At 53.8% G+C, this 12,933-nt stretch overlaps 3 protein-coding genes across 3 annotated transcripts; 1 reads left to right on the top strand and 2 right to left on the bottom strand.

The window, feature by feature from the left end:
• The first annotated feature begins 79 nt into the window (after window positions 1-79).
• Window positions 80-488, top strand: LOC136577830 (histone H2A type 1-like). The gene has a single exon (XM_066577751.1). The coding sequence runs from the start codon at window positions 80-82 to the stop codon at window positions 470-472; it is 393 nt and encodes a 130-aa protein (XP_066433848.1). The 3' UTR covers window positions 473-488.
• A 2,124-nt stretch (window positions 489-2,612) lies between these two features.
• On the bottom strand, window positions 2,613-3,023 carry LOC136578116 (histone H3). The gene has a single exon (XM_066578019.1). The coding sequence runs from the start codon at window positions 3,021-3,023 to the stop codon at window positions 2,613-2,615; it is 411 nt and encodes a 136-aa protein (XP_066434116.1).
• A 634-nt stretch (window positions 3,024-3,657) lies between these two features.
• LOC136577829 (histone H1B-like) lies at window positions 3,658-4,332 on the bottom strand. Its single transcript, XM_066577750.1, has one exon. It carries the CDS (start codon window positions 4,330-4,332, stop codon window positions 3,676-3,678), a length of 657 nt encoding a protein of 218 aa, XP_066433847.1. The 3' UTR covers window positions 3,658-3,675.
• Between the last annotated feature and the right edge of the window lie 8,601 nt (window positions 4,333-12,933).

Here is a 12,933-nt window from a genome sequence, read left to right as displayed (position 1 = left end):
AGTCAACAGAAGGGCTCTTCTCGTTATCACAACTTCCGAAGTATTCTTTTTTCATAGGTCTCCTTTCAAGTGCTAGAAGATGTCTGGACGCGGCAAACAAGGAGGTAAAGTCCGTGCTAAGGCCAAGACTCGCTCATCCCGGGCAGGGCTGCAGTTTCCTGTCGGCCGTGTACACAGGCTTCTCCGCAAGGGCAACTACGCTGAGAGGGTGGGCGCCGGCGCTCCGGTCTATATGGCAGCAGTGCTAGAGTATCTGACCGCTGAGATCCTGGAATTGGCTGGCAATGCCGCCCGGGACAACAAGAAGACCCGCATCATCCCCCGTCACCTCCAGCTGGCTGTGCGCAACGACGAGGAGCTGAACAAGCTGCTCGGTGGGGTGACCATCGCCCAGGGAGGCGTCCTGCCCAACATCCAGGCCGTGCTGCTGCCCAAGAAGACCGAGAGCAGCAAGACGAGCAAGAGCAAGTGATCGCGCTGATCCTCCATAGAACCAAAGGCTCTTCTAAGAGCCACCCACATGCTCCTTACAACAGAGCTGCGCCGCTTCTATGCTGTGATACTCGGCGGCCGGTACGCCGGCTGCACCGGGAAACTAACTGTACAGGACTTTCTACAAGGAGGCAGAGATTGGGGCGGATGCCAATGTGGCCATCCCTGTCACCGGCAGAAGCGCACAATCGTCCTGCTCTAGGTGACCTCATGTCCAGAGGACGGGCGGCTGTAGGACTCGCTCACCAGTCCGTGCGATAACGGGTTAACAGAGTCCTCTGTTTGCTCACGTATATACAAGAATCGGAACGCTTCTGTTGTGTTTCGGATAGAACACCCAGCTTTCTCAGGGTCCTGCGTGGGCCGTATGCTTACAAAGCGTTACAGCCGCATCATCCAGCCCTCTCAGAGCTCTACACCTTCGCCCCTTAGAAGTGCGCTCATCATGTCACTCCACAGCCATGCCCTTGTTATGGAGGTGGAGCTATATCACCCAACTTTCCCAGAGCCCTGCACGGCACCGGCTGGTTTTGGATTATAGTAAACCTACAGGGATTAGACGTCCTCTTGCGTTACGGGTGGAGCAGGTAGAGGATTCCACCGCCCGTCGTAGGTCTGGGATTAGGGGGTGTATCTGAGGGTTCTTTACCTCCAGCCCCGAGCGCCTCTATATCAGACGGCCTGGTCACTGATTACACGTGTTACATGGATGGATGGAGGACAGGAAGAGCGGGAGACGCGATCAACTGAGCGGGAAGTTCAAAATCTCCGGGGATCTGCCAATGAGCGGGAAGAATCTGACTATAGCCCCGCCCATAGGCGGCACTAAAACCACCCGACCTCCAACGGCAGGTCTGTTAACCCTTCACCGCACTCATTAATTCAGGCCCAGCTCCTCGCGTATTATAAACATAACCTGCCTGCCCTAAATAGGTTAAGGGGTTTAAAAGCGTGCCGTGACCGCAGCCTGAAGCGCACCCTGACGGGGAGGCTGCTCCACCCCCGCTGTATCATATCAGAGCGCATAGACTATCACCGCTGCTGACGACCCCACAAGGAGTTGTATTACAGCCTTTCCTTGGAAGAGGTGGGCGGCTCTGAGAAGAGCCTTTGTGTTATGGAGAAGGAGCAGAATTATTAACCTCCGAAGCCGTAGAGAGTGCGGCCCTGGCGCTTGAGCGCGTACACCACGTCCATAGCGGTGACGGTCTTCCTCTTGGCGTGCTCGGTGTAGGTGACGGCGTCGCGGATCACGTTCTCCAGGAAGACTTTCAGGACGCCGCGAGTCTCTTCATAGATGAGGCCGGAGATACGCTTGACGCCTCCCCTGCGAGCTAGACGGCGGATGGCAGGCTTGGTGATGCCCTGGATGTTATCACGGAGCACCTTCCTGTGCCGCTTGGCACCGCCCTTCCCAAGACCTTTCCCTCCTTTACCGCGACCAGACATCTCCTACGTTACAAGCAGAAAGCGATTGCCAACCAGCTCAAGCGTCCTCCCTTATCTACGCGACGAGCGGACCAGATTGAAAACAGTAACAAATGACGCAAGTTTAGGCGTTCCTATTGGGGCAATTACATGTTGGCCACTCCCCTCTCCTTGCTGATTGGTTTAACACAGAACCGTTTGGAATTTTGAATTTACCGCATTTCTTAACAGTTTCCCGGCCGGTTATCAATCTCATTATGCGGTATTAATTAGTGTAGTTTTGTGTATTGCTGTCTTTCTTCTTCGTACAATGAGATAATATCCACATAAATACATGCTCAACACTAATCCCTTCCCGGCCCACAGGCACAGATAGATGCCTCATACGGACACGTTTGATCAACCACGTTCATAACAGTCTGCCGGGGACTCAAATCTCTTTCTACTACATTTGAAAGATGAGAGAATGGCATGAATTAATTGAGGAACTGACTAGTTCACTGAAGGGGTTAACAGACCACCTCCTGCTGACGACAGAACATTATTGGGAAGAGGCGGCACCAGGGTACACGGCGGCGCACCCGAGTGGGGAATCGAAAGAATGACAGCGGAGGACAGGATGCAGCTCGTTTGAGGAGGATTTGGTGGCTCTGAAAAGAGCCTTTGTGCTCCATGCGGTGCCCAGAGCAGATCTAAGCCCTCTCTCCGCGAATCCTGCGGGCCAGCTGGATGTCTTTCGGCATGATGGTGACCCGCTTGGCGTGGATGGCGCACAGATTGGTGTCCTCGAACAGTCCTACCAGGTAAGCCTCGCTGGCCTCCTGCAGGGCCATGACCGCTGAGCTCTGGAAGCGCAGGTCAGTCTTGAAGTCCTGGGCGATCTCTCTCACCAGGCGCTGAAAGGGAAGCTTACGGATCAGCAGCTCGGTGGACTTCTGGTAGCGACGGATTTCACGGAGAGCCACTGTACCTGGACGGTAGCGGTGAGGCTTCTTCACTCCGCCGGTGGCAGGAGCGCTCTTCCTGGCGGCCTTCGTAGCCAGCTGCTTGCGGGGAGCTTTCCCTCCGGTGGATTTACGAGCGGTCTGCTTGGTTCTGGCCATAACTCTACTGTAGAGATGCACACAGATGTGATATGATGGGAGCCGTAGAAAGAGCAGAGCCTTTATACCCTACTTGCTTTTCCCTATTGGCTCTTAGAAACAACGCCCCCTACATCTCATTGGCTTTTTCAAACAAACCACTAGCCCGCCAAAACGCTTGATGCCCGCGACCAATCAGCGTTCGGCAGAGGCTAGCCCCACCTCACCCTATCAGGCCACTGCATGATACGTACGGGTGTCTGTGAAATCATGTTCTCAGCTGCTTCCCTGCATTGATATGTCCGCAGAAACACGCACTCCACGCTGCACGGCAGTCTCCCCCATTAGAAGCTGTGCTGCTTTTATGGGAAATGCATTAGGTCGGCGAGTCCCCTCCCCCTTCACACTCAGCCCGGCCTCCATACACGCGTTGTATAGGTCACAGTGCCCAACAGGAACGGGGATGATGCGGCGACAATGTCTCGTATTACTCCCCCCTCTACAGCCTCCCCCTCGCTCCCTAGACTCCCAACTGATATGAAGTCCCCTGTAGCCGCTATGGGGGCGCTGCTATCTAGAACAGAATTCGAGGCAGTGATAATACAGCTCTGCGGTGAGAAGGTGGCGGCTCTGAAAAGAGCCTTTGTGGGGTAAATGCATGGGCGGCTTCAGCTTATTTCTTAGCCGCACTCTTCTTGGCTTTAACAGCCTTCTTAGCCGGACTCTTGGCAGCTTTGGGTTTGGCCGCCTTCTTAGCCGGACTCTTCGTCACCTTCTTGGGCTTTGGGGCGGCCTTCGGCTTTGAGACTTTCTTCGGGCTCTTGGCTACTTTCTTGGCGGCGGCCGCTGCAGGTTTCTTTGCTTTTTTCGGGCTTTTGGCCGGAGCCTTCTTGGGCTTCTTAGGAGATTTCGCCGCTTTCTTGGCTCCAGCGGGCTTCTTGGGCTTGGCCGCAGCCGCTGGCTTCTTTTTGGCCGGCTTGTCCTTAGTCTCCTGCTTCTTGTTCAGCTTGAAGGAGCCGGAGGCGCCGCTGCCTTTCACCTGGAGCAGGCTGCCCTTGGTGACCAGAGACTTGACGGCCAGCTTCAGGCGGCTGTTATTCTTCTCTACATCGTACCCTCCGGCAGCCAGAGCCTTCTTCAGGGCGGCTAGAGACACCCCGCTGCGCTCTTTAGAGGCGGACACGGCTCTGACGATCAGCTCCGACACGCCGGGACCGGAGGACTTCTTGCTTTTCTTGGCGCCCCCTGCGGCGGATTTCTTCGGCTGCTTCTTGGATTTGGCAGCCGGCTCGGCGGCAGGAGGAGCGGCGGCTGGCGCGGTTTCTGCCATTGTGTGCTGAGGTAATCAAATAGTAAAACTCTCCTGGAAGAGAAACTCTGAGAGCGGCGCTGGTGGCGCCTCTTATATGTACAGCGGCCGCGCTCTGATTGGCTCGTGAGCAGGCCCGTCCTGAGCTGCTATTGGCTGAATCTGAGCACAGCTAATGCCTTATCCCATCCAGGCCTCCTCTCCGCTCCGTTCTCCTCTTGTGCTTCCCTGCCCGGGATAAGAGTCCGTCACCGGTCAGAACCGGACAGGAGAGCTCGCTTTCAACGTGACTCCTCACTCTCTGACATCTCATGCAACCGTTTATAGCCGCTGCTGGCGGAGGTTCCGGGGAGGAGCGGAGAGGAGGCCACGAGATCTTCGCCATAGTTCTCCCGATCTGCACATCACCGCCTATCTGGGGAGATAAAACCGCTGCGGGAGCGCCTTCCCTCTATTCCCAGCCCTTGTCACCATCCCCGGGATCTACTCCACAATCTCCATCGTGCAGAAGCTGATTGCACAATGTGAGGACGACCTGGAGCTGCCGAGAGCCCAGAGGTGTAGCACAGGCGGCGCCTCCGCTCACTGCCAGCTCCCGGGTGCTGAATGTATACTGTATATACTGCAGACTGCTCTATACTGCGGCGCAATGTAAGATGAGGAAACCCAGTACCCCCCTGTACACTCAGACGATCGGGAATGTCACACGTTATCGTCCCTTTAATACCCCGGACATGATGGGTGTGGTTGTCCACAAGAAGAAGCGATTCTTCTTCTCTGCAGGTCCATCTCCTCCCATGGGCTGCTGCCCGTTCTATATCATCCCAGGGATACCATGTGCCGGACGTGACGGTCATTGCATCGGCTCTGTAGTTCCCATCAATCGTTGACGGTGAAGATGGAACTTGGGATTCTGCTGAAGAGCGGTGGCATCTAACAACGCTCTAATCGGGATGTAGATCGCCAAGAAATGACGCCTGAACAAAGCCTTCTACCCGCGGGTCTCCTGCAGCCGGCGATGGCCTGTCAGTCACTGATGTCCGAGAGGAGCAGTGATACAGCGGGACTCTCAGCGCCAGATCCAGTGCCACAGTCGGTGACATCGTACAGAACCCGCAGGGAGGGTTCTACTGTAGATCCCCGGGGCAGCAGATGTTGTACAGTGTCCGCTGGGATTCCTACGGGAGAGCGTGTTGGTCCAGAAAGCTAAAGGACCACCGGTACTGTGAGACCCCCGCTTCCCCCACAACCCAGTCCTCTATACCCTTCCAGATCGCTAATCAGCTCTTCTATTTAGCGCCCAAGGAGGCGACCCAGAAAGAGAGCAGTGCAGGGGCAGCTAGTGGAGCTCTTGTAGGCAAGCCGCTGCTCCGGCCGAACAGCAGCTCACAGTCATCGGCAGAGCTGGCCACCAGCGGCGCCATGGGCAGCGAGATCGGGGTTCGCCGTGGCAGCGGCGCCAGTGCCATCGGTGTACGGGAGCGGAGGCCAGCGCGTAGGGTGACAGCGGCGACGGCTGCTGCGGCCGACGGGGACAGGAGCTGGGAGCAGACAAAGCTGTCCAGCGAGCGCCCGGGGGGAAACGAGAGTAGATGTCAATCCGGCGGGGAGATGTGTGAGACAGGACCAGAGATGGGAATCCGCCTGGGAGATATGTGAGCTTGCCAGGGGAATGGGCGGTACATGTGGGGAGGTGTGTGTGCGGCAGCCGGTCCACCGTCGTGCCCCTCGCTAGACGTACCATCTAACTCGGGGCTCCCAACCCATGTTTCCACCCTTACATCCGCTGGAGACATAATGCACCAGGGCCGCTCAGCTGTAAGTGAATAGGAGCAACGCAGATGGTACGGCATCAGTACACCTGTAGCTGAGCTCCGTCTCCCGGCCGGCCTCCAGCTTCCTTCTCAGTACAGTAGGGTCACTCCGGCTTTGCTGCATCTCATGCCCTCCCATGAACCCTCCTCCGGGCAGGTGTGAGGGGAGGGGGCAGCGCTCTCTAGGACGGGCTCTCCTAGCTGCCTCGGACGCTGCTCTTGTTCTATGTCTATGTGATGCCTCCGTGGGGAGGAGGGGATAATAAATACCATCGGGTGCCATCAAGAAGCTTCACGGAAGAGCTCCCTGTCCGGGCTGCCCCATGCGTGACTTCCCACGGGACACCGGCCTAGCTATGTACATTTAACCCTTAACCCACTAGTCTCCGGTCACTGTATCTACCTGCAGTCATACATGTAAAGGCAGTAGCCGCAGTACACAGTGCGGCCGGTGGGTCAATAATCTGCTCACAATGAACAACATGGACATACAATGGAGAACAATACAATAAATGAGTTCTGAATGTAATGTTTATGTAAAGGTCACCGTGTCCGTACAAAGGGTCTAGTGTTCTTGTGTCACATTGTGTGCAAGTAGTAGCGGTAAAGGGAAATAGTTAGGCTGATATCTTGTCACAGAGTGTTGTTCAATCTTTGGCAATCTGGTCTGATGCCCCAATAATAGTCGGCCCTGATATATGCACCCCGTCTACCCTGATACCCTGCCTCCATGACCTTCACATCTTGGTGGGATCGTCCACCTTGCTCATGGCTGAGGGCACCAAGGTTTTCCGGGAAGTTACCACGATGGCTGAGCAGAAAATGCCCCTCGATGCTGATGTTGTAGCATTGTGTAGCTCCAGACAAACTCCGGACAAACCCTCATTAGCAAGGCGCACTTTAGCTAAGCACCACACTACCTCCAACCCAACACAAGCACTGCCTGCGGGACACACCGCTGCCTCTTCTCCTGAGTTACAGTATAGTCAGACCCCAGTAACATTTCAGTTTCAGCAGTATAGGCATAGCCCAGTATTAGTAACATTTCAGTAGTAACAGTATAGACAGACCACAGTAACATTTTAGTTGCAGAAGTATACACAGACCCCAGAAACATTTATGTAGCAGCAGTATTGGCAGACCCCTGTAACATTTCTGCAGCTGAAGTATAGGCAGGCTCCTGTAACGTTAATGCAGTTACGCTCATCTCATTTGGCCCAAACAAGTTTCTCCGATAACTGTAGTAACACTAGAGAAAGCACATGATGTGCATTGCTGATCCCCTGACCCCAAGTGGGAGGAGGTGGCATTACAAGGCCAAGACACCATGACCAGGACCCGCTATAGTCTGTGTGGGAAGCACGTTAGCGGGCCCAGGGTCAGGCTCGGTTCCAAGCCTCCACCTTTGTGACCCAAGGTGCCCTGAGTTACATAGCAACAAGAAATCCATGTGACACAACATAGATAGCTCAACACTGGAAGAGGCAGTCTTTGAGTTCCTTGGCCTAGCCTATGCTGTAAGTGCACAAAGATGGTATTACACAGGAAGTACTCGGAGTGCCCAACCATGGGAGAGTTTCGCCCCGCCAAGCAACTTGGCCTCGGACAGCAATTCAGGCCTAGTCAGCCACTGTACTATTTGTGCCACATAGGTAAAGCACCGCAATGGGAAGACTTAGTGCACCCATAGTATAGGCAGACCGCTGTAACATTCCTGTAGCAAAGGTATAAACACACCCCAGGAACATTTCTGTAGCAGCAGTATAGGCAGACCCCTGTAACATTTCTGTAGCAGCAATATCAGCAGACCCCTGTGACATTTATGTAGCGGAAGTATAGGCAGACCCCAGTAATATTTCTCTAGCAGCAGACCCCTGTAACATTTATGTAGCAGAAGCATATGCAGACCCCAGTACCATTTTTGTTGCATCAGTATAGGCTGTGAGGAAGGAGGAGCCGCAGCCAGAGGATTCAGAGTTTCAGCAGTGGACGGCGTAGAAGACTGGGTGGTCGATACATTGCTGGATGCTCTTTCTGCCATCCACGACAGGACCTGCTCACACTGCTCTGTTTGCAATAAAGGTCTACCACATGGACCCACAAATTGTGATATGAAGCTGGGGACCCCAGAAACTTGCCTCTCTCCTAATCCCACAGCAGCCGGCTGGGATACACCTGGACCAGAAACTTGGCCTGTGCCCACACCCTCACTTGGAACTCCGCATCCTCGCCCGTATCCACATCCTCGACCCCTACCCCTCAGCATGGTGGATTATGAATAGAGCAGACACAGACCGCTGTAAATAATTATGGAATTATATGCGTACAGTTTCGCGCAGAGAGCGGAATCGTAACGCTAACTCCAGGCAGAAAAAAATGGAAGCAATGCAATAGTGATGCACCAGAACTCCCACCAGGCACCCAGTAAAATGCAGACGCTCAGCGGTAGCCCTAAGTAGGAGCTTTTTGGGGTTTTTTTGGTCAAAGAATACAGGCTGGATAGTGTGTATATCACGTTCCCTCTACCAGTTGCTGTGGCCGTATGCTGTGCGTCTCTAATTCACTGCAGACACAGCCCGGTGTAAATAATCTTGGAATTATGTGCGTAGACTTTGTCACTGAGAGCGGTATAGTAAGGCAAACTCCAGGCAGAAATCAATAGTCAGGAAGGCCGCAAACAGGCCTAAGTGCAATAGTGTGGGACTACAACTCCCATCAGACAACCTGTAAAATGCACACGGTCACAGGTAGCCCTAAGAAGGAGCTTTTATATATTTATTTTTATTTAAAAAAAAGAATACCGGCTATATAGCGTGTATATGACTTTCCCTCTACCAGGGGCTGTCACCGTACGTTGTGCGTGAAGTTGACCACAGACACAGAGCGGTGTAAAAAAAAAATTGGAATTATTGGCGTACAGTTGGAGGCTGACAGCGGTATTCTAACGCTAACTGCAGCCAGAAAAAAAATTATACGGAAGGCTGCAAACAGGCCTAGCTGTGCAATAGTGATGGACTACAACTCCCATCCGACAACCTGTAAAATGCACACAGTCACAGGTTGCCCTAAGAAGGACCGTTGGGGTTCTTGTACACAGGATCCTACACTATCACTCTCCCTATCTCAGCAACGCTGTCCCTATACTATGCAGTACAGACTGCAGCCTGAGAACGCTATAGCTGTAATGGGGCTACACGCCCGATATACAAAAAAAAAAGCAAAACTGCTACCAGCAGCCACAACAGTAATGCAGATGGTCAGATGTGGCCCTAAGAAGGACCGTTGGGGTTCTTGTACACAGGTTCCTACACTAACACTTTCCCTATAGCAGCAGCAGCACTGCCCCTGATCTCTCCCAGTGTGTGACTGTGGCGAGCCGCGAGCGGACCCACTTTAAATACTCGGGGGTCACTTGATCTTGCTAGCCACTCACTGCAGGGGGGTGGGACAGGGCTGAAACGTCACAGTAGGAAGTTGTAATGCCTTCCCTGCGTTTCTATTGGCCAGAAAATGGCGCAAAACTTTCAGGGAAGGAAATGGAATTGAATCGAGTACCGCGTGGTGCACGTCTCGAGTAACGAGCATCCCGAGTACGCTAATGCTCGAACGAGTATCAAGCTTGGGCGAGTACACTCGCTCATCTCTAAAGTTAACCCCTCAGTGGCCACGCATTTTTGTTTTTGTTTTATTTTTTCCCATTTTCGTTTTTCCTCCTCCCTTAAAATAAATAAATTAATAAAAAAAAAAAAAAAAGAACTAACTAATAGAGATGAGCGAGCACACTCGTCCGAGCATTAGGGAGCTCGAGATGCTCGTTACTCGAATTGAATTGACTCGAGTACCATGCGGTACTCGAGTCAATTCCATTTTCTTCCCCACATGTTTAGCGCCATTTTCTAGCCAATAGACATGCAGGGAAGGCAATACCACTTCCTCCTGTGATGTGCCAGCCCTATCCCACCCCCCTGAAGTGAGTGGCTGGCGAGATCAAGTGACTGATGAATATTTAAAGCGGCCCCGCCCGCAGCTCGCCTCAGACACACACTGGGAGTGTATAGGGAAAGTGCTGCTGCTACTATAGGGAGAGTGTTAGTGTAGGATCCTGTCTTCAAGAACACCAATGGTCCTTCTTAGGGCCACATCTGACCGTGTGCATTACTGTTGTGGCTGCTGGGAGCAGTTTTGCACTTTTTTTTCTTTTTTTATCTTGGGCTGCAGTCGATTATGCAGAGTATAGGGAAAGTGCTGCTGAGATAGGGACAGTGGTAGTGTAGGATCCTGTCTTCAAGAACCCCAACGGTCCTTCTTAGGGCTACATCTGACCGTGTGGATTTTACTGGGAGGCTACTTGGAGTTGTAGTGATTCCATTTTAGTATTATGCAGCTTGGTGGGGTTGAGATCGCCACAGTTACCAGCACTCTCCACTGGCTTTACAGTGTTCTCCCACTCCACACAGCCTCTATTATCTACAATTCTCTGCGAGCAGTAGAGCCTCCGCTATCTACAAGTCTCTGTGTGCGGTGAATTAAGGCCAGGTTGCCAGTGCTATACAGCGGGGTACTTTATTTAGCCCCTGCTCTATTCTTAATCCACCATGATGAGGAGTAGGCGTAAGGGTCGAGGACGTGAACATGGATGTGCAAGTGAGGGTGTGGGCACAGGCTGAGTTCCTGGTCCAGGTGAATCACAGCCGGCTTCTGTGGGGTTAGGAGAGAGGCAAGTTTCTGGGGTCCCCAGCTTCATATCACAATTTATGGGTCCATGTGGTAGACCTTTATTACAAACAGAGCAGTGTGAGCAGGTCCTGTCGTGGATGGCAGAAAGTGCATCCAGCAATGTGTCGACCACCCAGTCTTCTATGCAGTCCACTACTCCCAGATAGGGACTGCAACTCTGATTCCTCTGGCTGCAACTCATCCTTCCTCCCAGCCTCCTCACTCCATGAAAATGACATATTCTGAGCAGACAGACTCCCAGGAACTGTTCTGGGGCCCCTGCCATTAGTGGGAAAAAAATGGTTCCTCTCTCACCTGAGGAGTTTGTCTTGACCGATGCCCAACCTTTGGAAAGTCCCCGGGGTCTGGGTGATGAGGCTGGGGACTTCCGACAACTGTCTCAAGAGCTTTCAGTGGGTGAGGATGATGATGATGATGAGACACAGTTGTCTATCAGTGAGGTAGTAGTAAAGGCAGTAAGTCAGAGGGAGGAGCGCACAGAGGATTCGGAGGAAGAGCAGCTGGACGATGAGGTGACTGACACTACCTGGTTTGCTAAGCCTACTGAGGACAGGGCTTCAGAGGGGGAGGCAAGTGCAGCAGCAGGACAGCTTGGAAGAGGCAGTGGAGTGGCCAGAGGTAGAGGCAGGGCCAGAGCGAAGAATCCCCCAACTGATTCCCAAAGCACCCCCCCCCCCGCGCGCCAAGCCTCCGTGCAGAGGGCTAGGTGTTCAAAGGTGTGGATGTTTTTCAGTGAGAGCGTGGACGACCGCTGAACAGTGGTGTGCAACCTGTGTCGCGCCAAGATCAGCCGGGGAGCGACCACTACCAGCCTCACCACCACTAGCATATGCAGGCATATGCTGGACAAGCACCCCACAAGGTGGGACGAAGGCCGTTCACTGCCTCCGGGTAACACCACTGCCTCGTCCCCCAACCTGCCACTCAGATCCAACTCAGGATACTGGCACGTGCGCCTCCCGGCCTGCACCCACACCCTCACCTCCACTGTCCTCCACCCCATCCAGCAATGTCTCTCAGCGCAGCGTTCAGCTGTCCCTAGCACAAGCGTTGGAGCAAAAGCGCAACTCAGCCACAACGCACCCGTATGCACAAGCTGTAAACGTGCACATTGCAAAATTAATCAGCCTGGAGATGCTGCCATACAGGCTAGAGGAAACAGAAGCTTTCAAAAACATGATGGTGGCGGCGGTCACGCGCTACTCTATCCCCAGTCGCCACTATTTTTCCCGGTGTGCCGTCCCAGCTCTACACCAGCACGTATCCCGCAACATAAATCGCATCCTCACCAGCACGGTTACTGGGAAGGTCCACTTAACCACGGACACGTGGACAAGTACTGGCGGGCAGGGCCACTATATCTCCCTGACGGCACATTGGGTGAATTTGGTGGAGGCTGGGACCGAGTCACGTCCTACCCACACCCAGAATAGCGGGTCCTACCTCAGTGCTGGTATCTGCGGCGGTCTATGCCACCTCCTCTAAACCCTCCCCCTCCTCCTCCTTCTACGCAAATTCTACCTCTCAATTAAGAAGTGTGAGCAGCACGTCGCCAGCAGTCGGTGTGCGCGGCAGCACAGCGGTGGGCAAGTGTCAGCAGGCCGTGCTGAAACTATTCTGCCTAGGTGACAAGAGACACACGGGCCCCGAACTGTTGCAGGGTCTGACAGAGCAGACCGACCTCTGGCTTTCGCCGCTGAGCCTCCAACCGGGCATGGTCGTGTATGACAACGGCCGTAACCTGGTGGCGGCTCTGCAGCTCGGCAGCCTCACACACGTGCCATGCCTGGCCCACGTCTTCAATCTGGTGGTTCAGCGGTTTCTTAAAAACTAGCCTCACTTGCCTGACCTGCTCGGCAAGGTGTGCCGCGTCTGCGCACATTTCCGCAAGTCCACCATGGACGCTGCCACCCTGAGGACCCTGCAACATCGGTTTAATCTGCCAGAGCACTGACTGCTGTGCGACGTGCCCACACGGTGGAATTCTAGACTGCACATGTTGGCCAGGCTCTATGAGCAGTGTAGAGCAATAGTGGAATACCAACTCCAACATGGGCAGCATAGTGGGAGT

Source organism: Eleutherodactylus coqui, chromosome 8 (genome assembly GCF_035609145.1).
Source record: "Eleutherodactylus coqui strain aEleCoq1 chromosome 8, aEleCoq1.hap1, whole genome shotgun sequence".
Classification (NCBI taxonomy): domain Eukaryota; kingdom Metazoa; phylum Chordata; class Amphibia; order Anura; family Eleutherodactylidae; genus Eleutherodactylus; species Eleutherodactylus coqui.
The sequence above is the reverse complement of the archived record's forward strand: the minus strand, read 5'-3'. Positions and strand labels throughout refer to the sequence as shown.